The following is a 26,937-nucleotide window of genomic DNA, read 5'->3' on the forward strand; positions in this document are numbered from 1 at the left end:
TGACCAAAGTGATCTCTTGCACAATAGACTTTACGATGTATTCCTTTTGACAGTGTTCATTCTTGGGAAGTACTGCACTGTAGATAATTGTTATGAAACTAGAAAAGTGATTACTAGGCATTGTGGATGCCCTTGGGAGTGGTGAGAGCAAATCTAAATGGTATGTATGGTCACACACAGTGAATCTCACACACTGATACTAATATGATTAGTATACCTTAATATATTCAAAACAAAAACAATATATCTGTAAATAAGATGGAGAGAAAGGAAAGATGCACATACACACAGAGATGGGGAGGGAGGGAGTGGGAGAGAAAGAGAAAGAGAGAGACAGAGAGAGACACACAGAGAGAGAGAAGACAGAAGAGAGAGGGAGAAGGAAAGGGAGAAGAGGAGGAAGAGAAATTAGAATAAGGTGTTATGTCAAGTTCTACTGTATGGAGTTTATGGTTCATAGGGTTTGAGTTCTTGGACAAGACTCTAGAAAGTATGACTGTGCTGAGCCAGCAAACAAGGCTGCTTTTGTTTCCAGGTAGGCTGGACTCAGAACATTGTCATTGCGGTCCCTGAGACTGAGGATTATGTCCCAGAAAGAGTTCATTATAAACCCCAGCTGCAAAATGAGATGCCAAGCATAGTACAAGTGCTCATACAAGCTACTTCTGACTCAGTTCAAGACCCTTAGGACTGCTGAGACCTGCAGTCTATTGACTGAACAACTACTAGACCTTGGTCTTCCTTCAGTAAACATGATTGTTGCACTGCCTCAAGGCCAATGTCTTGCTGACCACAATGTGCCCAAATGTCATAACTCTAGGATCCAGACTTTCTTAATGTGAAACTGTCAAGGGATTTTCTTGGACTTTGGAGGATTTTAATTATACTTAGTAGTTTAGAAAAAGAATTCTGACACACTCATCTCTCAAGAAAAACACTGGACAGAAGACTTTTGAATTTAAAAACAGAAACTTGTTTTTCATTTGCCCTTAAATTCTACAAGATAAACATTCAAGAATGCAAGTAATTTTGGTTTATCTAATACAAACATATTTTACTGGTCTAAAGAAAACAACCAATTTCTCTGAATTTAGATCTGTTTCTAAGAAACATGAGTATACTTTCACTTTCAGTAATATTATCCCATTCCACTTCCAATGCATGCTCTGTTCCTCTTCAAGAATGATGGTTTTCTCTCTTCCTTTCTTTCACAGTATAGAGTAGAGGAGCAGTGGTTTCATTCATGTGCATTTCCAATTCTGGATCCCATAAAGTTGCTTGTTGTAGCTCTTGGACAGTACAAAGTCTTCACACACCCTCTCTCTGAGTCCCTTTCCTCCTAGGACACGTATGATAGTGAGAAACCTATGAAGCAGTCCTGTACATATGTCAATACATGTACAATTGTGGCAAAAGACAATTGGTGAATATACTGTATGTGAGTATTTTGAGTGAGCAGAGGAACTTCTGTGAAGTGGTAAATGGTACAAGATTTAGAATAAGACATTTTCAGTGCTTTTTTTCTCTTAAAATTTCCCTTGTGGCTTAAATTGCTTTCAAAAGTATTTTATTTAGTTTTTTGCTTAAACATAAAAGATTATGGATTTGTACAACATTTTCATAAATGTATATCATTGTATATGCTCTAGTTTGTTTTTGTATTGATGTCATAAATCACTGAACAATAGCAACTTGGGGGAAGAACAGTTTATTTCCTCTCACAGATTATGGTCCTGTTTTTAAGGGAAGTCAATGTGAAATCAAGGCAGACACTGAAGCAGAGACTGGAGGGATGCTTCTTACTAACTTGCTCTTCTTGCTTGCTTAGACATTTCCTACACAGGCCAGGCTCCCATGCCTAGGGGAGACACTGCTCAAAGTGGGCTGGGCCCTTCTTTATTCATAAAGCAAGACAGTGTCCCACCTAACAATCTGATAGAGTCAATTCCTCAGTTGAGACTCCCGCTTCATGCGTATGTGTAGATGTGGGTCAATGTTACAAGACTAACAATATTTTCTCCTATATTTATCCCTTGTCCATTCTATTTCTTCCTATTGATCTTATCTTAATTTATATTTTTCTTATCTTAAATAGTTCCCTTCTACTGATGCTGCTCTCTCTCTCTCTACCCATCTCCTTGTCTGTGAGTGCACACATATATGCATGTGGTAATAAACCTACTTGTCAAATGAACATGCAGTATTAGTCCATCTTTTGACCTTTCTGTTTCCTCTGCCACGGCATTATACTTTCTTCTTCCCATTACTTCCCCTCCCCATCTTACTTCTATGATATGCATATTGTATCTCTCTACATATAACTCTAACTAACACATTTGAGAGGAAACATGAGAGATCTGCTTTATTTTCTGTACCATGATGCAATACAGTTCCACAGAGCACTATCTCCTTTCTCATCCCTCTGTGAGAGAACGTCTCAGCTGCTTCCATAACATGAGTAGTGTGACTAGCACATTAATAAACATGGGTGTGCAAGGGGCTCTGTAATCGGCTGCGTACAACATCATAGGCATATTATAATTTAGTCAGTATAGAAGTAGGAAATAAATGCAATGAGGGAGGAGGAAAAAAAGAAAAAAATTAATAGAAATAAACACTCCTGAAGGAAAAGAAGAATAACCTTCTGACAGGGGAAAGAATGAGAGATGAAAAATGTGAAGATTCAGCAACGAAAATATCTCTCCACAGCCCTAGATAACTGGCAGATAGATTTCACATAGAGTTAAAACAAAATATTTAGAAAACAAAACTAACAGTTTATTGGAAGCATACTGTCAAAAGGAGGCACAGATGGATGGGGGAGAAACAAAAGGAAGGGATGCAGTACTCTACTGTCTTTTTTTTAGAATGTCAAATGTTTGGGAGCCTCTTGGCTTTCCATTGATTTAAGGTGGTGTTGAGCCTGTGATAGACCCCTACAAACAACTGAGTATGCTGACTTCATTTTAATATCATTCATTAAGAGACAAGGCATCTAGTAATATTTTGCTTAGGGACTCTGTTATTTTAGTCATTACATTATTTATGGCAGGAGTATTATTTGTGAGAATCTGGTGGTGTGAAAAGCCCATGCATATCACGAAAGTGCACATGGGAGCTATCTTCATTATTATTTATTAGTTCTCCAATATCAACTTTTAGGACATGGGTTAGGCTTGCAGGATTCAGACTTAGTAAACTGGGGTATTGTCTCAGAGAGCTTACAGCCTTAGATAGGTAAACATGAGTAATTATGGCATCTGTGAGATTAGTGTTCAAAGCCGCTGAACCCAAAATAATATCAGATAAGAAAGTGTTATTCCTGAGCTTCTCAAACTGCCTCATGAACATAGGCTGAATGTTATGTCCCCCAACAACCAGCACTGAGTTATTAGAACTCCTTAGCTGGAAAATCTAGAGAAATTTTGTGATAACCTGGTATCAAACAGTCTCTTTGAATTCTCCACCAGCCACTGATGATTTAAGTATACTGAATATTCCTAATTTAATTTCTTCTTTATTACTGTGTTTGCAGAAATAGCTCTAATCTAAGTGACTCAGCAGAAAATGTTTGCTAATGCACTGGCCCGCCCAGCAAATTGGAGGGGAGATAAAACACCAAGTGCAGAAGGCATCCATCACAGCATCCTGATCTAGGAGGAAGAAGCCAAGTGCCCCTCTTCAAGTCCTACATTCTACCCAAAGGTAAGGATTTCTGCTCCAAGTGAGACAGGGCAAGAGGACAGGTATGGGACCAGTATAGTGATGAATCCCAGTAAATAACTCTTCCACAGGAGGCTGCTGTTGCACAGGGGACTTTAGAATCCAGAGTTTGGGTGGAGAGAATATATGCTGTCCACTCCATTGTTTCTGGTGTGCTCAATTAATAGGTATCAGACATTGGAGTCCACAGAGGTTGGTGGTGGAGGGCTTCAGAATTCACTGTACTTTAAATAATCTTTCCTACCCTAAGACTCTCACACAAACTCATTCACACAGTTGCCAGTTTGTCCACCTCTTGAAAACTGAGGTTTTTTACACCTCTGATATCTTGGAACATGTCAAAACAGATATCCCAGTGATGACTGAGGAAGTCATAAACTTTACTGTAACACCTTTTCTGGGCTATCATTGTTGATTCCTTCCCATTTTGTGGGGGCACAATCTGTGTAAAAATATAAACTACCAGGATTCCAGAGATGGCTTAGTGCCTAAACCCAAGCTTGGTTTCTGTCACCCAAGCGAGGCTGTTCATACCTGTTGCAGCTCCAGCTCCAGGTGATTTCACAACTTCTGTCCTTTGTAGGCACCACAAATGCATGGTAAATCCACATACACAGAACTAAAAAGAATTGTAAAAAGTCCAAACTCTCACCTTGTTAGCTTCCTAGGTCCATTGTTGTTCATAGGGAAAGGTTCTGATCCAGAAACATGACAGAGTCTCTGCTTTGTTCCCTGATGATACAGGAAGCAGAACAAGGGAGACCTGGCACTTGTGGAGCTAACCAGAAGTGATAAGTACTAAAGCAAACAGAAGCCACTCTTTGTCATTTACTTTCTTTATGATAACCCTTCTGACTGGGGAGAGAGACAATTTCAAAGTCGCCTTAATTTGCATTTCTCTGCAAGCTAATGACGTTGAACACTTTCAAAATTATTATTATTATTAATGTTATTGTTATTTATTTTTCTTTTGAGACTTGACTATTCAGTTCATTGTCCTGTTGATGGATCCATAGTGTTGTTTGTATTTGTGTGTGTGTGTTTATTTTTATAGTGTTTATTTTCCTGGATATTATGCTCTGTGACATAGCTGGCAATGATCTTTTCCCAATTCTGAAGGCTGTGTGTTTACTCTGTTACCAGTCTCTGCCAATGTGCAGAAGTGTTTTAGTTTTGTGTAATCCTATTTGGTATTCTTGTGGCTAATTTTCACATGATTAGGGTTTTTTTGGGGGGGGGGTTATTTGGATATGCTGTGCTTGTTCTGATGTGTTCCCCAATTTTTTTGTTTAGCAAGTTCACTATTTTTGGTTTTAAAAATGGTTTTATTTGGCATTTTTTAATGTTTATGTATATAAGTATGTATGTAAGCCATGTATGTGTATATATGCATATGTATGTTTCTGTGTGTGCGTGTTTGTGTGTGTGTGTGTGCCTGAAGAAACTAGAAGAGGATTTTGGATGCCTGGAGTAGAAAGAGCACATGATTTTGTGTTGTCTGACATGAATGCTAGGGATTAAACCCCCAAATCCTGAAGAGTAACAAGTTTCTAAATCCCTGAGCCATTATCTAGGCTTAGAACATTGGGTTTTTCTGTGTTTGGGTCTTTTGTTGTTGTGTGTTTGTTTTGTCCTGTCATTCAATCCTTGTTTCTTAAATCGAAGGCCAAGGACCTCTGCATTTAAGGTCATAGGTTTTGATGTTATCCATGATTCTATTTGCTGTTCCGGTTCATTGAAAGCTCTTTTGTCCTCCCACAGAGATGGTGTTCAAGGTTGGACATGGTTAATTCCTTGTCCCTTGTCTTTCGCTCACCTTCTGCTTCCTTGAAGGTGTTTCTTCCTGTGCTCTCTTACCTGAAGTTGTTTCTACTTCTCCTTTATCTCCTCCTCCTCCTCCTCTTCTCCTCTTCTCTTATTTCTCTGTGGATAGTAACCATTTAAGAATCTTTGGCTCCTCTAGCCTATTTGACATGAATTACTTGAATGTTTGTGTTGAGATGCTCCTATTTTTAACCAGGTTTAACAGAAATATTAATGGCTGTGGTGCTTTTGACTGACCAATATTTACTTTCAAAGCATGAAACTCATTCACCTCACACTTTTCTAGATTTGAGGGTTACTCCCTCTAGACATGATGCCATTCTGATGCCTTGGTACCATGCATCAGTTGACAATTTGCAGCTTTTCTTTTCCCACTTTAAATGTTGATGTGAGTCTTCTGGTGATTTGTTTTCACTTGGGGCAAAAGTTACTGCAGCACCAACTGTGGTGATTTGATGGCTTTCCCAGTATATCTTGCAGGAAAAGACACTGTGTTAACTCTTGACTATAGGGCTTTAGAAAAATAGCAGGACCCAAAATGGGGAAAAATGTAATGTATTTAAGTAGTGAAAACAAAAACCAACAGTGAATGGGCTAAAGGATTAGAATAGATGCAGTAGAGATGAGGATAAAGTAACGGGTGAAAGCAGAGAGAAAACATTCTGCGTTACCTTTTTAAGAAAAGAAGGAAAGTCACAACTTTATTTTTCCAAAATGCAGGTTGTGGCCCATACACTTTGAGGGGCCGAAGGTAATCAATTAAAAAAATTTCAAAGTAATTTATCTATTATTTTTATATATGAATACAAGATTTTTAAAATAAAAAATAACAAATTGGAGATTAAAAAATATAAGCACAAATGAACAATGAAATAAACAAAAGACACTATGTTCTTAGTCAAGACTTCTGATTGGAGGACAGCCCATAACAAAGACACAATCATCTCAGTCAAGGCTTCTGATTGCAGGAGAGCCTTTCCTCAGGGTTTTGCCTTGTTCTTTCCATCAGGACATAGCAAGTTGTCATAAACTTTCGGCTGTTCCTTCCTGCTGTGACTTGGATGTTGAAGGTCCTTTAACTTTTGACCTCTTTGCCACACTTCTGCTTCTAGGATCACTGTCTCTGTGACTTGCAATCTGTTGCTCCAATCCAACCCACTGCAGATTCCACACTCTGTTCAAGGATTCTAGACCCCTTATCAGACTTGAGTTGCTTCCTCCACCCTATGACTATGAGTCCATTGTTCTTACCATGATGTGACACCAGTTTCTAGGGTTGGTCAACATTTTCCTACAGGTCCAATATGTCTTTTGCTGCAGGCCAATTTCAGAAACAAAGACCAGGTATCATAATGTTCTTCTAGCTCCAGTGTCTCTCTTGTCTCATGCCAGACTCTCTCCAGGGCACGCATCTGCCAAGGAGGACTAGGCTGCAGAGGCTGCTCCTTTGCTGCCAGTGCACTAAGGGAATTACTTTTCCAAATGTGGTAGTAGCTTGAGCCCAGTTACATCTATCTACACGAGGCTCTAAGGCCAAGTCCCTTCTTCTGATCACCTAGGATAGCAGAGTATCAATTTTGTGACCTCCCTGCCCAAGACTCAAGAATGATTGATATATTTGTCTTAGTCAGGGTTTCTATTACTGCACAACCATCATGACCAAGAAGCAAGTTGGGGAGGAAAGGGTTTATTCAGCCTACACTCCTGCATTGCTGTTAATCACAAAAGGAAGTCAGGACTGGAACTCAAGCAGGGTTGAAAGCAGGAGCTGATGCAGAGGACTTGGAGAGATGTTCCTTACTGGCTTGCTTCCCCTGGCTTGCTCAGCTTGCTCTCTTATAGAACCCAAGATTACCAGCCCAGGGATGGCACCACCCACAAGGGGACCTCCCCCCTTGATCACTAATTGAGAAAATGCCCCACAGCCAGATCCCATGGAGGCACTTCCCCAACTGAAACTCCTTTCTCTGTGATAACTCCAGCCTGTGTCAAGTTGACACACAAAACCAGCCAGTACAATATTCAAAACAAATATTTGACAAATATTTGACAACTGTCAATAAAAACAAGTAATGGCCATTCTACAAGAGGACTGGCTTATCCCCTGACAAAATGCCCAAGTAATGGCAAAGAGTAAAAGCCTCCTGAAGATAAGAGGAAGGCAGGTATCTGATGGGTGATGAAGGATCCTGTTTTCAATTATACAGCAAGGAGCGAACATTAATAGAAAGCTGATTAAATGAGGTGAGGATCTATGACATGCAGGTTTACTAGGGTATTATAAAAATGTTTCAATTCTGGATCCTCTTATTTTGCTGTGGTCACAGAAAATACTGGGATTTGGAAAGTGTTACATGGGGAACTCTAAAAAAGCTGAACTTTTCTAGTTATCTTAGGATTTCAAAATTAGTTTTAAACGTAAATTACTCTTCAGTGCAGTCATTAAGGCCTCTAGGACACTTAAAAATATGCAAAGAATAAATTCTGAGTATGTATCTGCCTGCAGTTACATCAAACGACTTACCTGGAAGGGAAGCTGAAGATGTATAGGAAGGCAGCAAAAAGAGATGGAGACCAAGATAACACCTGCTATTCAAGATCTCAAACTTTAATGAAGAACTCCCAATATATATAGGCATGTGCTAAATGCTGGAAGCTTCTAAGCAGAATTAGTTCAGTTGCTCCACAGGTGGCTAGTGTTTCTCAGGAAACTGCAGTTCCTTTAAGAACAATAGGCTTCACCTTTGAATACTCCACCCTAGGTGGAGGAGATTATGGCTGACACAGGAGTTCCCACTCAAAGGCTGGAAGAGGGACTTCACATTGGTCAATGTCAAGTTCCTGCCAGGTGTCATGGCACCTCACTCAATAAGGCTCTCTACATGAGTAGACAACATTTTGATCCATTTTATTTTTAATATTAATTTTCTGGAATTAAGACATGATTCCCTCATTTCTCTCCTTCCCTTCCTCTCTCCAATAACCTCTCTAATGTACCACCTGCTGTTCTCTTTATTACATACACTCACACACACACATACACACACACATACACACACACACAGGAGTATATATTTCTAAATCAATGAACACACAATCTGTTCCATATGTATAATGTTATTTAATGTACATGATTTTAATACAGACCACTTGATAATGGATAACTAAGGAGCTCTTCCATGAGGAAGTGTATTTCCAATCTTAGCATTTCTTAGTTGCCTGTAGTGCTTTGCTTAGGGTTCAGGCCCCATGAGATTTCCCCTTTAATTTTAAACATGTCTTTTGGTGTTGTACTTCTTTGGGTCTTGTTTAGGTAGCCAAGTTGTTGAGATTACATGGGTAATCTTCCTATTACTTTTAGGAACCCCAGTCTCACATCAGACTTCCTGTTTTTCCAACTATTAGATCTTTTCACCCCTTTCCCTTTTTTTGTGATGTTCCCTGAGCCTTAGGTGCAGAAATCATGTTGAAGCTGGGGCTGGGTACCATATAATCATTTGTTCCTTGGACTTTGATTAGTTGTAGTTTTTGTAATGGTCTCCATCTGTTACAAGAAAACCTTATTTGATGAGGAGTGAGAGCTACACTTATCTGTGGGAATGAGGATAAATATTTAAAATGGAGTTAAGAGTGATGCTGGTTTAATAAAGTGGCAGTAATCGGATCTCCTTCAAGATCCATGGCCATACTAGTTTCAGGTAGATAGTTGGGGTCCCAGACAAGATGTGCATGCTGCTATTGCACCCCTTGGTTTATACCATCATGCTCATGATTGTCCAAGTCACTGAGGTGAATTCTTCTAACTGACTCAGAACATATCCTGTTTTATCTTTTTCTGCAAACATAAAGGTACTCTGGAAATGGCCTCAGGAATCCACATGCCAGGCCCAGTTTGCCTCATCGAGAACTCTGGGGAGCAGTTGGTGGTCAACCAGGAAGCACTGGAAATCCTGTCTTCTATGGAAAAGCCTGTGGTGGTGGTAGCAATAGTGGGCTTGTACCGCACAGGCAAATCCTATCTGATGAATAAGCTGGCTGGAAAGCAGAAGGGTGAGTGCTATCAGCAAAGCTCTGCTCAGCCTCCTCCCACCTCCACTGTCAGCATCCAGAAAGCAAATGTGAGGAGAAAAAGTCAGAGACTCAGGTGATATGGGATGCTTTGTGTCCATCAGTGGACTGGCTTTTCTAATTAGTCTTCTTGGTGCTTCTTCCAACAATCCTAGTACTTCTTTTATTTTTCATTTTTTTTACAATAAATCATTACTTTAATATTTATACACATTGGGTGTCAGAGCAATAAATGTGAACCATATTGCCTATATTCTGGAATTAATGAACACTTGACATAAAACTGTGCTTTCAGAATGGTTCCTGAGAATGTCAAAATCCATTCTTAACACTGTGATCAATTAATGTTCACTGCATGACTCATGTTATCATTAAATGTTAGGCAGAGGCTGGATGTACATTCTACAGCAAAAGAAACTAAAATATTTTCCATCACTGTTAGAATAGGGTTCACTTTTGAAAAGTAAGGCATGGAAATAGGAGCAGCAATTAGCATTTTATTGTGCTCAAAAATATAAAAAAAAATAACCACTAACCTTAGAAAACAGAATGAGTATAATATTTTTTTATTGAATATCATCTTCATTTACATTGCCAATGGTAAAACCTTTCCTAATATCCTCCTCCCCTAAGACCCCCAACCCCTCCCTTTCCTCCTTCCCCCTGTCTCCACATATATGCCTCTCCACCCAATACACTCCCTCCTCCCCCCTTAGTTTCCCTTTGTTTGGGCCTCTGCTGAGCCTTTACCTGACCAAAGACCATTCCTCCCACTGATGCCCAACAAGGCCTTCCTCTGCCACATTTTTGGCTGGGACCATGTGTGCCCCTTGGTTGATGGTTCAGACCCTGGGAGTCTTGGGGCATCTGGGTGGCTGAAATCATTGTTCTTTCCCTGGGGCTGTAAACCCATTCAGCTCCTCTGGACCATCCCACAGCTCCTCCATTGGGGACCCCATGCCCAATCCAATAGTTGGTTGTTAGCATCAGAAGATGGAAAGAGCCCAGATGTCCCTCAACAGAGGAATGGATACAGAAACTATGGTATATATACACAATGGAGTACTATTCAGCTATTAAAAACAATGAATTAATGAAATTCTTAGGCAAATGGATGGAACTAGAAAGTGTCATCCTGAGCAAGACAACCCAATCACAAGAGAACATACATGGTATGTACTCACTAATAAGCAGATGTTAGCCCAAAAGCTCAAAATAAACAAGTTACAATTCACCAAGTTCAAGAAGAAGGAGGACTTAAGTGAGGGTGCTTTGGTTCCTCTGAGAAAAGGAACAAAATAGCCACAGGGAGACAATGTGTGGAGCAGAGACTTAAGTAAAGGTTACTTAGAGACTGCCCTACCTGGGGATTCATCCTATAAACAGTCAACAAACCCTGACACTACTATGGACAACAAGTGTATACCAAAAACAGCATGCCATGGTTGTCTCTGGAGGGGCCCTGCCAGAGCCTTACATATACAGAGGAAGACGCTAACAACCAATTACTTCTTCTTTTAAAGGTTTAAGCATTTATTAGTGGGAGAAATAATGCAGTAGTAGAAACAGTCAACTTAATTTTTGATTTATTACATGATATTTGTTAGAAGGTTCATCTAGGAGGAACAAGAGTCCACTGATATTTCTGATGGAAATGAATGATTAATCATCATTGGATGTTTTACTTTCCATGATTCTGAGTTTGTAATCAAAACAAATACTTGTAATTGGTTGTTCTCCCGTAAATCGTAAATATGTCCATTCCAAAGAGATCTGAGGAATCATGTGCTCTTTATCTCTCCATCTCATCCACACTCTGCAGGCTTCTCCCTGGGCTCCACTGTGCAGTCTCATACAAAGGGCATCTGGATGTGGTGCCTCCCTCATCCCCAGAAGCCAGAACGCACTCTGGTTCTGCTTGACACAGAAGGTCTGGAAGACGTAAAGAAGGTACAAACAACATACACCTGCAAATTTACCCAGGGTGCTTCAATATTCCACTCCCAATCTTCATTTGTAGTTCTGATGCATCAAATTATTGTATCACTTACCTGACATAGGAACCAAGAGTTGAAACTAAAGTCAACTGATTCACAGAGAGTCAGTCTTCATAAGCATAACTGACAATATTATTTTGCCATTTTTCTTTTATACTATCACCCCATGTTTTGGGGAGACTTTTATGGTGTCTCTAAATTTGACTATTCATTTTCTGAACACACCTAAGTGTGAGCCTATAGAAATGATAAGAATTGTAACTTCTACATAGCACTCTCAATGAGAGGAAAGCAATATAAAACTTGTGGTTTTCGTGGTGTTCTATCGCTGTGCTGAGACACCATAACCAGGGCAACTATTTTTTATTAAATATTTTCTTTATTTACATTTCAAATGCTATCCCCTCTTCTTGTTTCCCCTCTTAACCCCCCCCCCTATCTCGTCCTCCCTCCCACTGCTCACTAACCCACCCCCTTCTGCTTCCTTGACCAGGCATTCCCCTACCTTGGGGCAACTAGCCTTCACAAGTCCAAGGGCCTCTCCTCTCATTGATGTCCAACAAGGCCATCCTCTGCTAACCATATGGTTGAGGTCATGGGTCCCTCCATGTATACTTTTTGATTAGTGGTTAAGTCTCTGCGAGCTCTGGGGGTGCTTGTTGGTTCATATTTTTGTTCTTCCTATGGGGGTATAAATCCCTTCAGCTCTTTGGGTCCTTTTTCTAGCTCCTCCATTGGGGACCCTGAGCTCAGTTAATGGCTGGCTGAGAGCATTCCCCTCTGTATTTGTCAGGCACTGGCAGGGCCTCTCTGAAAACTGCTATATCAGGCTACTGTCAGCAAGCACTTGTTGGCATCCACAACAGTGTCTGTGTTTGGTAACTGTATATGGAATGGATCCACAGGTGGGACAGTTTCTGGATGGTCTTTTCTTCAGTCTCTGTTCCACACTTTGTATTTTCTCACATGGGTATTTTGTATTACATCTAAGAAGTACGAAAGTATCCACACTTTGATCTTCCTTCTAAAGCTTCATGTGGTCTGTGAATTATATCTCAGGTATTCCAAGCTTCTGGGCTAAAATCCACTTATCAAGTAGTACATACTATGTGTGTTTTTTGTGTTTGGGTAACCTCACTCAGGATGATATTTTCTAGTTCCATCCATCTGCCTAAGAATTTAATGAATTCATTGTTCTTAATAGTTGAACAGTAGTAGATTGTATACATGTACCACATTTTCTATGTCCATTCTTCTGTTGAGGGGCATTTGGGTTCTTTCCACCTTCTGGCTATCATAAATGAGGGTGCTATGAACATAGTGGAGCATGTGTCCTTATACAAGTTGGAGAAACTTCAGGGTATATGCCCAGAAATGGTATAGCTGGGTCGTCAGGCAGTACTGTGTCCAATTTTTTGAGGAACTGCCAAACTGATTTCCAGAGTGGCTTTACCAGTTTGCAATTCCACCAGTAATGGAAGAGTGTTCCTCTTTCTCTGTATCCTCTCCAGCATCTGATGTCACTTAAATTTTTGATCTTAGCCATTCTAACTGGTGTGAAGTGGAATCTCAGAGTTGTTTTGAATGGCATTTCCCTGATGACTAACGATGTTGAACAATTCTTCAGGTACTTCACAGCCATTCTGTATTCTGCAGTTAAAATTTCTTTGTTTAGTTCTGTATCTTATTTTTAATAGGGTTATTTGCTTTTCTGGAGTCTAAGGTCTTGATTTCTTTGTATTTATTGGATATTAGTTCTCTTTTGGATGTAGGATTCGTAAAGATATTTTCCCAAGCTGTTCATTGCCATTTTGGCCTATTGACAGTGTCCTTTTCCATACTTTAGCTTTGCAATTTTATGAGATCCCATTTGTAAATTCTTGTTCTCAGGCAATAAACTATTGGTGTTCTGTTCAGGAACTTTCCTCCTGTGCCCATGTGCTCAAGGGTCTTCCCCACTTTCTTTTCTATTAGTTTCAGTGAGTCCAGTTTTATGTGGAGGTCCTTGAACCACTCAGACATGAACTTTGTATAAGGGGATAAGTATAGATCGATTTTCATTCTTCTACATGCTAACCGCCAGTTGAACTAGCACCATTTGTTGAAAATGCTGGTTTTTTTTTTCCCACTGGATGATTTTTGTTCCTTTGATCAAGTGACCATAGGTGTGTGGGTTCATTTCTGGGTCTTCAATTCTGTTCCATTGATCTACCTGCCAGTCACTGTACCAATACCGTGCAGTTTTTATCACGATTGTTCTGTAGTGCAGCTTGAGATCAGGAATGGTGATTACAAGTTCTTTTATTGTTGAGAATAGTTTTCACAATCCTGGAACTTTTTGTTATTCTAGTTAGATTTGCAAATTCCTCTTTATTGTTCTATGAAGAATTGCATCGGAATTTTGATTGGGATTGCACTGAATTTGTAGATTGCTTTTGACAAGATGGCCATTTTTACTATATTAATCCTGCCAATCCATAAGCACGGGGGTTTGATTAGTGGTTAAGTCTCTGGGAGCTCTGGGGGTGCTTGTTGGTTCATATTTTTGTTCTTCCTATGGGGGTATCTTTCCATCTTCTGAGATCTTCTTCAATTTCTTTCTTCAGAGTCTTGAAGTTCTTGTAATATAGATCTTTCACTTGTTTAGTTAGATTCATACCAAGGTATTTTATATTATTTGTGAATATTGTAAAGAGAGTTGTTTCTCTAATTTGTTTCTCAGCTTGTTTATCCTTTAGTAAGGCCACTGATTTGTTTGAGTTAATTTTATATTCAGCTACTTTGCTGAAGTCGTTTATCAGGTACTATATTGATTAGGTAGGGAGAGAGTGGACAGCCTTCTCTAGTCCCTGATCTCAGTAGGATTGCTTCAAGTTTCTCTCCATTTAGTTTGGTGTTGGCCACTGGTTTGCTGCAAATTGCTTTTACTACGTTTAGGAATGGGCCTTGAATTCTCGATGTTTCCAAGACTTTTATCATAAAGGAGTGTTGAATTTTGTCATAACCTTTTTCAGCAGAATGAGATGATCCTGTCTTTTTTTTTTTAGTTTGTTTATCTAGTGGATTATGTTGATGGGTTTTTCTTATATTGAACTATTCCTGCATCCCTAGGATGAATCCTACTTAATCATGATGGATGACCGTTTTGATGTATTCTTGCATTTGGTTTGGAAGAATTTTATTGAGTATTTTTGCATTAATATTCATAAGGGAAATTGGTCAGAAGTTCTCCTTTGTATGGTAATTGTGTGTTTTAGGTATCAGAGTAATTGTAGCTACATAGAATGAATAGGGTAGTGTTCCTTCAGTTTCTATTTTATGGAATAGTTTGAAGAGTATTAGTATTAGGTCTTCTTTGAAGGTCTGATAACCCTCTGTACTAAACCCATCTGGTCCTGGGCTTTGCTTGGTTGGGAGATTATTGATGACTGCTTCTATTTGTTTAGGGGTTATGGGACTGTTTAGATAGTTTATCTGATCATGGCTTAACTTTGGTCCCTGGTATCTGTCTAGGAAATTGTCATCCAGGCAATTTCATTCAGATTTTTTAGTTTCATTGAATAAAGGCTTTTGTAGTAGGATCTGTTGAATTTTTGGATTTCCTATGTTTCTGTTGTTATGTCTTCCTTTTCATTTCTGATTTTGTTAATTTGGATACTGTCTCTGTGCCCTCTAGTTAGTCTGGCTAAAGGTTTATCTATCTTGTTGGTTTTCTCAAAGCACCAGCTCCTAGTTTGGTTGATTCTTTATATAGTTCTTTTTGTTACTACTTGGTTGATTTCAGCCCTGAGTTTGATAATTTCCTGTCTTCTACTCCTCTTGGGTGTATTTGTTTCTTTTTGTTGTAGAGTTTTCAGCTGTGCAGTCAAGCTACTAGTGTATGCTCTCTCCAGTTTCTTTTTGGAGGTACTCAGAGCTATGCGTTTTCCTCTTTGGACTGCTTTCATTGTTTCCCATAGGTTTGGGTATGTTGTGCTTTCATTTTCATTAAATTATAAAAAGTCTTTAATTTCTTTCTTTCTTTCTTTCTTTCTTTCTTTCTTTCTTTCTTTCTTTCTTTCTTTCTTTCTTTCTTTCTTTCTTTCTTTCTTTCTTTCTTTCTTCCTTCCTTCCTTCCTTCCTTCCTTCCTTCCTTCCTCCCTTTCTTTCTTTCTTTCTTTCTTTCTTTCTTTCTTTCTTTCTTTCTTTCTTTCTTTCTTTCTTTCTTTCTTTCTTTCTTTCTTTCTTCCTTGATCAAGTTATCATTGAGTATAGTATTCAACTTCCTGAACAAATATGTGGGCTTTCTATTGTTTTTGAAGTTGTTGACAAGTAGCCTGAATATGTGATGATCTGATAGGATATATGTGGTTATTTGCATCTTCTTGTATCTGTTGAGACATATTTTGCGACAGATTATATGGTCAGTTTTGGAGAACATACTATGAGGTCCTGAGAAGAATGTATATTCTTTTGATTTAGGATAAAATGTTCAATAGATATATATCTGTTAGATCCATTTGGTTCATTGCTTGTGTTAGTTTCACTGTTACTCTGTTTATTTTCTCTTTCCATTATTTGTCCACTGATAAGAGTGGTGTGTTGAAGTCTCCCACTATTATTGTATGAGGTGTAATGTGTGCTTTGAAGTTTAGTAAAGTTTATTTTGTTTTTGTTTTTGTTTTGTTTGTTTGTTTGTTTGTTTTTTAATGAATGTGGGTGCCCTTGAATTTGGAGCATAGCTATTCAAGATTGAGAGTTTTTCTTGGTATACTCTTCCTTTGATGAGTATGACGTGACCTTCCTTATCTTTTTTGATAACTTTGGCTTGAAAGTCAATTTTAATCCATATTATAATGACTACTCCAGCTTGTTTCTTGGGGCCATTTGCTTGAAAAATTATTTTCCAGACTTTTACTTTGAAATAGTGTCTCTTTGTCACTGAGGTGGTTTTTTTGTATGCAGCAAAATGTTGGATCCTATTAAGTATCCAGTCCATTAGCCTATGTCTTTTTATTGGGGAATTGATTCCATTAAGAGACATTAAGAGATATTAAGGAAAAGTGATTGTTGCTTCCTGGTAATATTGTTGTTAATTGTGGAGCTTTGTTTATGTGACTATCTTCTTATTGGCTTTTTTAATGGAGGATTAATTTCTTGCTTTTTCTAGGGAGTAGTTTCCCTCCTCGTGTTGGAGTTTTCCATTTATTATCCTTTGTAGGGCGGGATTTGTGAAAAGATATTGTGTACATTTGGTTTTGTCATGGAATATCTTGGTTTCTCCATCTATGGTAATTGAGAGTTTTGCTGGGTATAGTAGCCTGGTCTGGCATTTATGATCTCTTATGGTCTGTATGAGATCTGCCCAGGTTCTTGTAGCTTTCATAGTCTCTGGTGAGAAGTCTGGTGTCATTCTGATAGATCTAACTTTAAATGTTATTTGACCTATTTACTTACTGTCTCTAGTATTCTTTCTTTTGTGCATTTTATGTTTTGAGTATTATGTGACAGGAAGATTTTCTTTTCTGGTCCAATCTTTGTTAAGTTCTGTAGGCTTCTTTTATGTCTACAGTTATCTCTTTCTTTAGGGTAGGGAAGTTTTCTTCTATTGAAGATATTTACTGGCCTTTTAAGTTAAGAATTGTAGCTCTCTTCTATCCGAATTATCCTTAGGTTTTGTCTTCTCATCATGTCCTGGATTTCCTGGAAGTTTTGAGTTAGGAGCTTCTTGCATTTTGCATTTTCTTTGACTGCTGTTTCACTGTTTTCTATCATATCTTCTGCACTTGAGATTCTCTCATCTCTCTGTTGTATTTTCTTGGTGATTCTTTGATCTATGACTCCTGATTTCTTTCCTACGTTTTCTATCTCCAGAGATGTCTTCCTTTGTGATTTCTTTATTGTTTCAGCTTCCATGTTTAGATCCTGTATGGTTTTGTTCTGTTCGTTCACCTGTTTGTGTTTTCCTGTAATTCTTTAAGGGGTTTTTGTGCTTTGTCTTTAAAGGCTTCTGGTTGTTAACTTGTCTTCTCCTGAATTTTGTTAAGGGAGTTATTTATGTTTTTCTTAAAGTCCTCTATCAGCATCATGATATTTGATTTTAAATCCAACTCTTGCTTTTCCAGTGCTTTGGGGTTTCCAGGACTTGCTTTGATGGGAGAATTTGATATTGCAAAGTAGCCTTGGTTTCTGTTGGTAGGGGTCTTGTACTTACCTTTTGCCATCTGGTTATCTCTGGTGTTAGTTGGTGACCTTCTATCTCTGGCTGTAGTTTGTTCCTTCTGTAGGCCTGTAAGCCTGTGCCAGCACTCCTGGGAGTCCAAATTTCTTGTTGGGATCTGTTTACAGATGGCTGGTGAGCCAATCAGATCCTGGGTGCAGATAGCAACTGGAAGGATTCTGTTCCAGATGCAATACTGTGTATGCCCTGTATGCTCCTAGCCATTCCCCTCTGGACAGTTATTGGAGAGAAAGTGGAACTTTCACCTCTGAGCACAGAAGTGCTGCTGGGAGGTCACTTTCTCCATTAGGGCAGTGCACAGAGGGAGTTAGAGCTGCCTGGCTCCCTGGTAGAAATGATGACCAGAATGATCCTGCCCCACCTCTTCCACTGAGAGAATGCCCTGTGCACTACTAGCCATTCCCCTTCTGACCATTATTCGAGAGAAAGTAGAGATCTCACCTCAGTGCCCAGTAGTGAAAGCACTGGTGGGAGATTACTCTCTCCTGGAAGGCCATGCATGGAAGGTTGTGGAGCTGCCTGGCTACGTGGTGCAAATGGAAACCAGAAGGACCCTCTCCCAGCTCCTCCACTGATCATATGCCCTTTGCACTCATAGCTGTTCCCCTCCAGACAGTTGTTGTGGAGAAAGTGGGGATCTCACCTCCATGCCCAGAAGTGAAAGCACTGCTGGGAGATCACATTCTCCTTTCTCCTGGTGGGCTGTGCACCAACTATTATTTTTTCAAAGCATTTAGCTAGCATTTAACTGTTTCAGAGGCTTAGTGTATTATCCCCATGGTAAAGAGCATGGCAGCAGGAATGGCAGGCATGGTGCTAGAACAGCAGGTGAAAGATATATCCTGATCCATGAGCAGCAGAAGAGAGAGGGGATGGGAGGAAGGGAGGGAGTAGGGTAGGAGAAAGGAAGGGAGGAAAGCTGAGAGAATAGGGGGAGGGGAGAGACTGGTATAGGCTTTTGAAACTTTAAATCATACCCCTAGTGACTTAACTTCTCCAGTGATGCCACACCTTCTAATACTTCTAATTCTTTAAAAATTTTCCACTCCAGAAAGAGGAACACTCCTCCACTGCTGGTGGGGTTGCAAATTGGTACAACCACTCTGGAAATCAGTCTGGGGGTTCCTCCGAAAACTGGGTACCTTACTTCCAGAAGATCCTGCTATACCACTCCTGGGCATATACCCAGAAGACTCCCCACCATGTAATAAGGATACATGTTCTACTATGTTCATAGCAGCCCTATTTGTAATTGCCAGATGCTGGAAAGAACCCAGGTATCCCTCAACAGAAGAGTGGATGCAAAAAATGTGGTATATCTACACAATGGAGTACTATTCAGCCATTAGAAACAATGAATTCATGAAATTCTTAGGCAAATGGATGGAGCTAGAGAATATCATACTAAGTGAGGTAACCCAGACTCAAAAGGTGAATCATGGTATGCACTCACTAATAAGTGGATATTAACCTAGAAAACTGGAATACCCAAAACATAATCCACACATCAAATGAGGTACAAAAAGAAAGGAGGAGTGGCCCCTGGTTCTGGAAAGACTCAGTGAAACAGTATTCAGCAAAACCAGAACGGGGAAGTGGGAAGGGGTGGGTGGGAGGACAGGGGAAGAGAAGGGGGCTTGCGGGACTTTCGGGGAGTGGGGGGGCTAGAAGAGGGGAAATCATTTGAAATGTAAATAAATTATATCGAATAAAAAAAAAAAACAACCCAAAAAAAAATTTCCACTCCATTAATGATGTCAAAGCATTTAAAAATACAAACCTGTAAAGGCCATTCTCATCCAATCTAACAAAATTTGCTATGACATCATTTTTTTCAAACCACCACAATTTGAAATACTAACATTTATTTCCACAGAGGATCACATTACTACTCTCCCCAATATGAGGCAAACAAAACTCTTTTGTCTTATTATTCCTAGTGCTAAAATGGCCCTTACCATTACATGCCCTGTGAGTAAAACCTAGCGTGCCAGGATAGATTTTAGTAACTAACCAGCATTATGACTTCTAAGTGTAAATGTCCTTCATGCTCTCATATACACGGATGTATACTGTTGTATTTGAATTATACCACATGAGTTGAAGATTCATAAAATCATTGTACAGGTAGAAAATTACTATGTAGTAGAAATGAGTTACCTTTGATGTCATAGCTGATGGGGGACTAAGTCTTTCTTTGCCTACCTGAGTTGATGAAAAGTCTCTTAGTCACTCTTCTTTACCCACTGACCTGTAGGGTGACAACCAGAATGACTGCTGGATCTTTGCCTTGGCAGTCCTCCTCAGCAGCACCTTCATCTACAATAGCATAGGAACCATCAACCAGCAGGCCATGGACCAGTTGCAGTATCCTTTTGGTGTGGTCTAGCATAGCCCTAAATCTAGAAGGATCATCACCATTATTATATGAGATAGACAGGCAGTCAAGGACCTTAGTATTGTAAGTCTCTCATTAACAAATTCTGATACACCTCATGTGAGTTTGTCTCACTTTCCAGACCAAATTCTAACTTCTTACATCATATGTTGCCATAGACAGAGATAGAGATGCTGAGAGCACCCCTGTCTTCATCAATATCCTGAATTTTTCTAAATCCTCAATGTGATTCAGAACTTATGTTCTCAGCAATCAGTATTATCATTATCTCTAAATGTTAGCAATATGCTGACTGCCCACTGAATGCTATAGGAAATATTTGTCCTACAATCTCATCAAGGAATCCTAAACCTAGAAGGAATAGTTTCATTATTTCATCAGTTGAACCAGAAGGTAAGACCATTGTCTTTCAACCACCATAATTGTATTGCAAATGTAAGGGATTTGAAAAATCCTTTTCACTTTACCAGGTTTGCCTCAGTGCCACCACAAGTTCAAGCTTTCCTGGCCTATGTGTCATTTAAATAGAGTCACAGACTGCTCAGAAAATTCATTCCTGACTTAATATTCCACATCCTTCAAATCTTCAACATCAGTTAAAATTGTGTCCCCACAAATCACCATTCCTGCCAGCATCTGTGTTACCATCTAACTGCCCAGTAAATGTGTTGAAAGAAATATCCTCTGCTCATCTATCAGGTGCTTGGAGGTACCATTTAGTTTGGGTCATCCTACCTTCACACTTTTCATGTTAAGGAACTGTAGAAGACACAGGTATGCTTTGTATATAGACCATGTTGCACAATCTCATTCTAATGCCAATAAAAAGAAGACAAGGGTCTCTAAAGTATGGGCTCTCAGAGTACAGCAACTTTCCAGTTTTGTTTTTTTCAAACATCTACTCGACACAACATTTTTTGACCAAAAGACACTCATCTATATCTGATGTTCCTGTTCCCTCCTCTTTTCATACTATTTCAGTGCTCCTATTACTTTGCCTAAATCATTATCAACCTTTGCTAAATTTCAATGAACTTAACTTCAAATATTTACCTCAAGTAACTCATTATCCAGGGGGGCCTTTGTATTGCTTGTCTCAGCAGATTACAGGAGCTGAATTCTTCTTCCTTTTTGCATAACTTGGCTCTAAGCAATAGAGTTTCTAAGTTATCCAGTATTCTACCCACCACACCAGCAAGCCTTTCCTGTTTACTTTCTCTTCTTCTTGTGGCTTCTAAGTGTATGACTCTAGTCACTGTGCCTGTGATAGCCTGGGTTTACTTTGTCACTAGGGACTATCATTGGACCTCAAGGGCTTCTGGAGCACCTATGTGTCAGCTGTGATCAAGTATCTATCTGTAGTTACAGCCACATACAGCCTTTCTCATTTAGCTGGTGATGTAACACCTCATGTAGGTCTCTTAGAGACAATTCAAATCAAAATTAGCAAAATCTCTTCTTCCTCTATGTTTCTAATTGTATTAATGTTTCCTATCATTCACACAATTGTTCAGATTTAAAACATAGAAATCACTTGATATAACCATTTCCTAGTATACAAGATGTCATTTTTCTACCCTTCTCAGCCCCATTAGCAGAGTTACTTCCTTACATTGACATATTCTCTATGTTGTGTTTAGTTTTAAAAACATGCTATCACCTTTGCCTACGAGCTGGAACCCTTAAGCTGTTGCATGCACTCTAGCCTTTCCCAGTTCCCTTTTGTTCCTCCAGGCTTAGCTTTACCAAGCAGTCATCACTAACCAGGTTTTTCTCTCTGCCCACCTTTGGGCAATCAAAAACACTCAGGTAGCTTTATTACTTTAGAATTAGCTTACGAGCACAATTACTGTTCTCAAATACCTTCTGCTTGGAAATGTGTGCACTTAATAATTTATTATCCCTGTCTCTCCTCCTGCCCTAAATGTAATGACTTGTATTAGCTACCCTCTGCCAACCCCCTTGCCTATCTTGCAGTGATAGGGGCCACTATTTCTAGCTCCTCCAAGATCTTACATGATTGTATTGTGCTTCTCCTCCTGAAACCTCGCCCAAAAGTCTCTGTTCTTTTCCTGTGTCTCCTTTTCCTCCTGGGACCCGGAAGTCCTACCTGTCCCTTCGAAGCTGCAATTGGCTCCTGGCCTTCTTTATTGAACAAATTGAGAACCAATTAGGGAACACCCCCTCTACTGCTGCTACATACCTTCCATGACAAACTCTAAGTTTATCTTGTCTTGGATATGTTAACTACCAAATGTTTCTTTGCTTATACTCTTGATTATCAATTAGAATGCCAGCAGTACAATCTTCAGAAATGATGTTGTATCATATCTTCTCTACATAAAGTGCCTTCCATTTAGTGTAAATCAAATTGAAGACTAGGGTTTGTCTATGTAGGTCTTTTGGATGGTGTGCCCCACCACACTGGTAGGATTGATTTATACTCAGTATATAATCACATTTTCCTGTGTAAGGGTATACAAGTGATATAACCTCTATTTGGAATGTTCTGCTATCCCTCATGTTTGGATTTTTGATAACCGACATTGTGCAAGCTCCTTGGGCAGATACATGATTTGACTTACTATTGCTTGGACTGGTTTATTTTTCTGCATCACAATTTTAGCAATATTTGAGGATTTTTTTGTATTTAATTCATGTAATTATTGTCTGTCTCTTTAAGTATGATATAAACTATAGTGCAGGCATTCTTTTGCTTATTTTAAAAGGTTGTCCCAGGGACAGTGCTTTTTCCATTGAAGATATAAAATAGGTGTTTGTGACCAAGTTATTTCTGAAAATGAATATGCTAACAAATAAATATGTTATTTGTAAGGGGTAGTAGTGAGATCCACATAATGAAAAATGGTCTTTTCCCTGTAGATTTCTTAACTGAGTATGCCAGCTATGTGACAAAACTTACTGATCTAATCAAATCAAAGTCTTCCCCTGATCAGAGTGATGTAGATGACTCAGGTAACTTTGTAGGCTTCTTTCCCAACTTTGTGTGGACTTTGAGGGATTTCTCTCTGGATCTAGAAGAAGATGGAAAATCTATCACTCCTGATGAGTACCTGGAGAGTTCACTGGCTCTGAAAAAAGGTAAATGGGGACAATGGAAGTTTGGGATATAATGGTAGCAAGAGCAGAAGGATCATATCTGCATTCCTAGTAAAATTCTTGACCCTGTAATTATGCTTTCCTCAGTGCTACTGTGGGAAATGAAAACCCAGCCTGGCTGAGTGAGGAAGGCCTGTTCTTTTTCATTCCTTTTGTTTTGGTTTTGCTCATTCTACATAAATTATTACCCCCTTGCTTTGGGAAAGTTGTATTATTAAAAGGTTCATATATTTTTAAAAAAATATTTAAAGTTTACTGCATCTAATATATTCTTCCTTAAGGAACTGATGAGAATACTAAAAGATTTAATGAGCCACGACTGTGTATCAGGAAGTTCTTCCCAAAGAGGAAATGCTTCATCTTCGACAGGCCTGCTGACAGGAAGCAACTTCGGGAACTAGAGTTTATGCGGGAGGAGGAGCTGAATAAAGAATTTGCAGAAGAATTTGAAAAATTCAGCTCATACATCTACAGTGATTCTGGTGTCAAGACTCTGTCTGGTGGCATCATAATCAATGGGAGACGTGAGTCATCCCTTCTACCTCTTATTGGGTCTTCTCCCCATTGTAGGATACTGACAAAGCCACTTCAAACCAAACCAAATACCAATTGTTGATGTTGTTGAAAATGTATTGCATGTCTCTCATGGTGGAATTTACTTGGAAAGTAAATCTACTTCTCAGAATCTCATATTTGTAATAACAAAGGGGAGGGGAAATCATCAGAATCCAATGTAACCTGAAAAACAATTTCCACTTGCTCATGGTTCCCTATTCATGGAGAGGGAACTAACTGAAAGTCACAAAAGATCAAATACCACATTAGACTAATGCAACAGAATAAAGCAGGGCATGACTTCCCAATTCAGGAAAGTAGAAGTTATGTGACTGAAAGAAGAGAATACATGAGAGGTGCGGAGTCATGATGCAGTGGTGATGTCCTGATAGAGCAGAACATGATAGTAGGAATTTAAAACTGGTTCCAAGCTTTGTAGGAAGGTCTCTAATTTATAGACATATAACACTTGAGTAGAATTAAGTAATCATTCATTGGGTTAGAACAAAATTATGGCAGAAAAAAAGTGTCTAAGGAAAAAAAGTGTCAAAGAGACATGGAAGCTAATATATTTTGATGCCAAATTTAAACATTTCCACTATAATAAAATATGACAGTATGGTAGGTCCAAGAAGGAACTACAAATATGCCACCTTGGACTGAATCTCTTAATTTCCTATATATTGTCTTATTTATTGGGAAAGTAATATTAGGAGAAATTAGATTTTGGAGTGTGTGAAGTTGTTTGTCTTCGGATAATTTAATATGGATTTTTCCACTGATATTTATAGGGAACACCATAGAGTCAGGCACCTCATGGGCCCGGTATGTTGATCAGATCATAGAATGATTTACAAGCATTCACAAAGATGTTGGTTTTATCCAAACACCATATGAACTGGTATAGCTCTGAAAATCCGTAATCTTATTTTTGCAGGAGTGGAAGCAGGAGGATCAAAAATACAAATTCATCATTTCTAACATTTCTCAGACTTCTGTTAACTTTGATATATAGCTAAACTATTTCAACAAACAAACAAACAAACAAAGAAAAACCAAATTTAAAAAACACATGCACAAAATGTAATTAGAGATTTGAACAAAAGAAAAAAAGAAAATCTATGATTCATCGCAACTATAGAAACAAAAAAGAAAATGTAGGACTGACTCATATAGAACTGTTGAGAGGAAGGCCCTGACATCTATCTACACTTACTTGCTTGAGAGTTGGTTCCTGTGGTGACATGTTTTCAGTCCTACAAAGAGCCAAGGTGTAAGAAAACCTGAATGTTTAGGTTATTCTATAGACCTATTTATACAGTGTAGAAACAGTGCTAGTAGCATGTATCACTTAAAGTTAGTAAAAGAAAGAAAAGAAGGAATAAAATTTGGAAGTGAGAAAAGAAGGAAAGAAGGAAGGAAGGAAGGAAGGAAGGAAGGAAGGAAGGAAGGAAGGAAGGAAGGAAGGAAGGAAGGAAGAAAGGAAGGAATGAAGGAAGGAAGAAAGAGAAGTAAGAAAGAACAGCAACAAAATCCACCCAACCACAACAAAAGAAGAGGAAGAGGAGAAAGACGATGACAAGTTTTCTCTTTGACCATTTAATGAGAGAGAAAGGAAAGATAATGAGAAGGAAATTTTAAAAAAAAAAATGAGGGGTGATAAAATAAGGAGATACAGTGTTTCCAGCCTTCCGAACCCTGTCCTAAGAGATTCAGTACAAAATCCATCTCTGGGATAAATGTAGAGGCAGTAAAATTGGGCTTTGATTTCTGGATCTCCAGGTTATATTACATTATCCCTTTGGTGTTCTTTCTTAGAAAATTGTAGAAATCCTGTACTCTGTCCAGAGACTAATAGTCATTTTGAAACTCCTTTATATAGGTCTAAAAAGCTTGGTGGAGACTTATGTCAATGCCATCAGCAGTGGGTCTCTCCCCTGCATGGAGAGCGCTGTGATGACTTTGGCCCAGATAGAGAACTCAGCAGCAGTGCAAAAGGCCATCACCCACTATGAAGAACAGATGAATCAGAAGATCCAGATGCCCACAGAAACACTCCAGGAGCTGCTTGCCCTGCACAGGACCTGTGAGAGTGAGGCCACTGAGATCTTTGTGAAAAATTCTTTCATGGATGTAGACCAAAATTTCCAGAATGAATTAGGGGTAAGTGTGGCACTCATCATCTTAATAGTCAAGAAAAATGTGTGTCTTTTAGAGTAAGGAATTGTCTTTAGTCTCCAAGGCAGGGATACTCAGTGATGTGCAGAGATTTAGTGACTATTTAATGATTAGATTCTGCTGGACTTTGATAAAAAAATCAAGCACTTTTGTTAACTACATTTTCCACAAAATTTCATTTTGTTTATTATAAGAAAACATGGACATTTGATCAGTGATGATCCCTCCCTGATTAGCATGCCCTGATTTTGTTAATGATACATTGTTGTGATCAAAACTTCTAGTGAAGCTAGCTAGTCAGTGTCAGTAGGAAATAGTCATCTTCTTATCTAAGTTACTTTCAGGATGTAAGGTATATAGATATTCTATTCCATTATCTACTCTATATGATGAGATTCACATCATTATCATCATCATTGTTCATTAGCTTCATAGTGACAAAAAACACAGAATTTTACAATATCAAAAAATATATTTTTTTCTTTTATTGAGTACTTTTAGTAAAGTCTCTGGCCTTAGTACTCTGTGTTTGTTACTCATTATCTGACTAGAGACCTCTGAAATTGCTATTGTTCATCTTGAATTACACACCAGGAATTATCTGTCCACAAAGGGTAAGGACCCAAAATATTGGAGTGGAGTTCACAGGAGCCTGTCTAACTATTAACCTTTGTGATAGGAGCTATCCCTAAAATCAGAGACTTGAAAATTAAATGGTTTCCTATGATGTAGCATGTGTGCATTGACAATCACTTTCTACAATAGGAAGCGTGTGTAACAGGAGAGATACAGAAGGATTCCTTCAGAGACTTATGAACTAAAGGGCCAGTTTCTGAAGGGACCTGAGGAGATCT

At 38.9% G+C, this 26,937-nt stretch overlaps 1 protein-coding gene across 14 annotated transcripts in view; it reads left to right on the forward strand.

The window, feature by feature from the left end:
* LOC127682610 (guanylate-binding protein 1-like) overlaps positions 1-26,937 on the forward strand; it is a 265,092-nt gene that overhangs the window by 78,578 nt on the left and 159,577 nt on the right. For 3 of the 14 annotated variants that reach the window (XM_052179066.1, XM_052179077.1, XM_052179076.1), the window contains exon 1: positions 3,596-3,705. Coding sequence is in view for 8 of the 14 variants with exons in the window: in XM_052179070.1 (XP_052035030.1) it covers positions 9,408-9,597; positions 11,438-11,565; positions 20,090-20,199; positions 23,136-23,332; positions 23,632-23,874; positions 25,788-26,068 (1,149 nt within the window). In the remaining 6 variants the exon portion in view is untranslated. Of the gene's footprint in view, positions 1-3,594; positions 3,706-4,488; positions 4,519-9,396; positions 9,598-11,437; positions 11,566-20,089; positions 20,200-23,135; positions 23,333-23,631; positions 23,875-25,787; positions 26,069-26,937 lie in introns of those variants that run through there. The other 11 variants (XM_052179073.1, XM_052179071.1, XM_052179067.1 and 8 more) reach the window with 9 other exon arrangements.

The sequence above is a fragment of the Apodemus sylvaticus genome, chromosome 4 (assembly GCF_947179515.1).
Source record: "Apodemus sylvaticus chromosome 4, mApoSyl1.1, whole genome shotgun sequence".
NCBI classification, from domain to species: domain Eukaryota; kingdom Metazoa; phylum Chordata; class Mammalia; order Rodentia; family Muridae; genus Apodemus; species Apodemus sylvaticus.